The sequence below is a fragment of the Cottoperca gobio genome, chromosome 20 (assembly GCF_900634415.1).
Source record: "Cottoperca gobio chromosome 20, fCotGob3.1, whole genome shotgun sequence".
Taxonomy (NCBI): domain Eukaryota; kingdom Metazoa; phylum Chordata; class Actinopteri; order Perciformes; family Bovichtidae; genus Cottoperca; species Cottoperca gobio.
Genome location: NC_041374.1, coordinates 13,793,122 through 13,797,600, shown reverse-complemented (window position 1 = coordinate 13,797,600; position 4,479 = coordinate 13,793,122). Strand labels below are relative to the sequence as shown.

Sequence of the window (4,479 nt, the reverse complement as noted above, 5' to 3'; positions counted from 1 at the left end):
CATGGTGATTACACACAGGTGGATCAAGACAGAGCACAAAGACAGGAAGTGAAACCAGACACTACGGAGAGTGAACTTCAAAATAAAACAGAAACCTAACTACAAACAAAACTAGGGGCAAGACACAATTTATTGATTCAATATAGCTAGCTGTCAAATTTCTGTGACCTTGGGTTCATAACGAATTTCTTCAATCAGCTCTCCCATATACATGAAATGTACACAATTATGGACATAATACAAAACAAATACAATATAATAATATTGTAATGTAATACAAACAATACAATACAAAACAGACATACTATATAGCTTTATATTGTTGATAATATACAGTAAGTATTGTTCAAAGAATGAAGCGTTTATGTATATGGTGGATAGTTTTTCCAAACAGCTGCCTTTCACAAGAGGTATAAAAGTCTCCTTCAAATATGTACCAACTGTCTTAAGACAGATGATGCTTATTGTCCCATCCATACGATGCATCAGTCTGTGTGTTAAGGTGGTTGATTAAACTGCTGCAGTGTGGTGAATGGCATCCTGTTGAGTTCATTTTTGCGTCTCAGTTTTGGTGTACTGGTGTCCCTATGTTCTCTCCTCGTATTATGAGTTCGTCCTCCGGCAGAAGCAGATTGCATTGAAGAAACGGCAGTGGCATGTGGCATACTGGTTACAGCAGCCTGACTGAGGCAAACAGCTTTGTTTAAGCTGAGAGCACTTGGGCTTCACAGGTTTGCGTGCCACTTTAGAAGGAGGGGAAACGACATTTGGAGGAACATGGACCACTTTGGGCTTCTGGAATGGGGAGAGAACAGAAAGAGGGAGGCATGGTAGGTGAATATAGGAGCATCACAATTTAGTGTTAAAGTAATTCTGCCACTTTCAATGTCTAAAAAGTTTTTTTTTTAATTGAAACTTAAAAACTTTATACTTTTTGAATGAATCAGAGCTGAAACAACACACTCATTGAAGAGCGCACTACTTATTTAAAGCCATTTTTTACAACTTTGTCCCAAACAAGCGGTGAAACCAAGAATGAGGATTATTCTACATTGTGATGTATCAGATGTGTGGCAAACTATATCTAAACATTTTTTCTCAAATGTCTATGCTCAATGTGACTTACCTGAGCGTGGATCCTTTGTCGTTCATACTGTCCTCTCCTCGCAAACAGTGGCCTCTGTCTGCCTTGGTTTAAAGACCCTGTTGAATCAACATCGACAGACCATGTTTAGGAAATAATGCTACAGAACATCTCTGTCAGAGATTGTTTTGTGTCCAATCTAAGGTCACCATTATTCCCAGTTCATGCTTTCCATTTATTACCATTACTGTACATTCGAGTCAGTTTTTGTCCAAATATTATTAGAAGAATACTAAAGGTATCAAAAGTAAAGGTAATTATTATGCAGAATGGACATTGTCAGTGTTACATTATTATATATCATAATACATATTATTATTATTATTATTATTGCAAGTAAGTATAAGCAGCATTTTAACGCTACCTATTGTACTGTCTGGTAGTTTATTCGGTAGTAATGCATCATATTTTATAAAGGAATCAAATAATTAGTATGTAAATATTAGAGGCCCTGCATAGCCATAGTCCACCCACACAGGTATGTTCACATATAGTTATGTGCTTGATTGACGGTACTGTTGATTTTGTTGTACCTTTTGTGCGGGACAAATTACCCAGTGGTTGTTCTTAGTGCATATCATTTTGTCAACATTCCCAGCAGAGCAACATCCAACTTACAAGAGTTAAGTAAATGGCTCAGCAACTTACCACCACTACTGGAAAGTAACGGTAATACATAAGAAAGGCACTAACGGCTGCCAGGTCGACATATACACCTGTTGTTAACTAATGCACAAAGGCACAGTATTAGTCTCTATAGCATCACAATAATATACTGTAAATATCTCCTAATCACTAGAAAGCAAAGCCAGTTATGTCAAGATCATAATATAATTATTCTGTGATCATAAGACAACAAAACATACAAATTTAGCTTTCTGTCACCTCCTTCTCTTTCCACCAGAGGTCCTCTGTGAAATCCCCTGGGAGTCTATCATTTCTGCTCGCTGCCAGCTGCATTTCATCTTCTAATGAGTCTCTGTGTGAATTCTGTAGGCCAATATAATCTACTGTACTGTATAGCCATATATGGTGTATAGTAAACAGAAGTTTAGGCATGAGATTTGGCTGAAAAATCCAAAAGCAATTTAATAAATAACACACAACTATGAAAGTGCATAAATGCGCTGGATTTTAAATACAGAGTATATTGAAATGGGCACCTACAGTCTCATTTTATCACTTAGATAAATAGCTGTTTTTGACACAGCTGCTGTAACAACCTATGGGACTTCTTCTCAAGAGGTTAACCAAAACACTAAAGGATCTCCACAGTAACCACGCTGAGACTGACAATAATAAATGTGCCTGTCGGCGGCCAATACTAGAAAGGTGACGTTGGTGCCTCGAGGCCTCACCGCCTGTTAAATATTATTGCTAATATATTACTGTAAAATCTTAATTTACTGCATCACACTCATGATAATGGATTAATGTAATTAAGAAGATTTAATAACCACATTAAAACTCAATTAAAAATGTGTACAGCTCCAAGAAAAGATTGAATTTAAGTAATATTAGGCCTTCAACGCAGTTTAGCTGGAGAAGATTTTTGCCATGTTGACATATGTGGAGCAGAGGACCTCCTGCTTCCATATCATGTGCCAGTGAAACATGGGAGCTGTCTGACATTTTAACGTTTCCATTTAAACCCCCTTAAATAGAAACGATTTGGGGTTAATGTGTTTACTCTGACTGTAATGGTGTAAGCACATACTCCTGTAGTCAATAAAGAGTTATGACTTTGCTAAAATTATGGTATCATAAATCTATATGTATGTTAAACTGTCTCATTAAAAAGATATACATAACATTAATTTAATACTCTTAGTGTAAACATTTCCTTCTATGCAAACTCACAGTAGGCTATATGACATATGTATTATTTTACAACGTTTTGTATAGGAGATGATTCAGCTTTATTGGACAAGTATGTGTACATACAAAAAAATATTGTGCCAAGTCCTTCGTATCACGTGACATAATTGTACATAATATGCACTATCATGGATATAATCTTGAACATTCTGTACGAATCATGTACTCGTAATCTACTTCTACTTCAGATCTGATACCATTAACCTATTTATATATTTATGTTTATGATCTATACTGTTAACCTGCTTTTGGCATTGTATTGAATAGCCTATATTTTGGATTTACTTCATTATCTTTGACTTTTTAGAACTTCTTATATTTGCACTATTCCCCCTTTGTATTGCAACTGCTGCACAACAATTTCCCTCGGGATAAATAAAGTGTTTATCTTATCTGTATATCTAACTTCTCGACTGCCTCATATGATTATCATATTTGTCATAATGCGAGATAAGCCTAACCACCGCCCTGCAACCCAACACCAAGTCCAACCCCGCGATAAAGAGACTCATATTATATATTATTACATTATGTTCAGGAATTCACATTTTGGCAAGACAACAAAATTAATTCATCTTCAGTACATTTTAAAATAATTTTATATTCAGACTGAAATCCAGCCGATCATTCCGTTATGTGTTGAGCGATTGTATTCCCTTTAACACGCTACGAAAAAAGGGACGCCAGTAGACTAATATAAGTGGAATTATGATAAATAGTCATTTAGATGATCACAATTCAAAATAACGTGTTCTATGTATATTTCTGGCACGTTACAATTCATAGTTAAATAGTATTTCACCGTTTATATTGTGCAGTTCTTTGCTATAGGACTATGTATTGTCTCATTTGATATGGTTTTTAATTAAATAAACAATAGGATTGTCAAATTCTGTTTTTGTTTTTTTTTAACAATAATTGTGTACGCGGTTACTCCAGTACATAGTGACTTTTATGACATTTTAAAACGTAGGTTAGTCTTCATTATTGATCGTATACATCTGTTCTATCGGACTAATAGAACAGTAGCAGTGGTTAGTGATCTAAACTATAGGCACAGTGTGGCCATTCAAACAGAGCATCCCATGCACTCACCTGTGCTGAGCGGCTGAATCCTCTGAGGGGCTTGGGTCCTGCTGACGGACACATTGCTGTGGTCAGTTTGAAGATCGTTGCGTTGGGTGAAGAGTCCAGCACTGACAAAGGTCAAATGCAGAAAGCACAACCAAATGAAAGCCAACTTCATCCTGGCTGTAACCAGCTGCCTCTCCTCCGATGCCACGATGGAGCCAATAGAGGAAATCCAACTTGCTGGACGTCTTGTTCTTTGTCTCTGCTTCTCACTCCTCTCGGATTTAAACTTATTAGAGAGGCAGGTTTACACATGCACAGTACACGCCCCCCCTTGTCTTCACGCCTCTCAGCGATATAAAAAGCTTTGACCTGCGAGTTTATTT

General features: G+C 36.6%; 1 protein-coding gene across 1 annotated transcript; it reads right to left on the bottom strand.

Moving 5' to 3' along the window:
• Positions 1-603: 603 nt before the first annotated feature.
• On the bottom strand, positions 604-4,268 carry LOC115025690 (agouti-signaling protein-like). The gene is made up of 3 exons (XM_029458126.1): positions 4,118-4,268; positions 1,127-1,203; positions 604-795 (listed from the first exon to the last, which is right to left on the bottom strand). Exons 1-3 carry the CDS (start codon positions 4,266-4,268, stop codon positions 604-606), a joined length of 420 nt encoding a protein of 139 aa, XP_029313986.1.
• Positions 4,269-4,479: the final 211 nt, after the last annotated feature.

Coding starts and splice junctions, on each gene's coding strand:
- LOC115025690 (XM_029458126.1), bottom strand. CDS start 4,268: ATGAAGTTGGCTTTCATTTGGTTGTGCTTTCTGCATTTGACCTTTGTC. Junction 1,204..4,117: donor GATTCAGCCGCTCAGCACAG/GTGAGTGCATGG, acceptor TTGATTCAACAG/GGTCTTTAAACCAAGGCAGA. Junction 796..1,126: donor GACAAAGGATCCACGCTCAG/GTAAGTCACATT, acceptor TCCCCATTCCAG/AAGCCCAAAGTGGTCCATGT.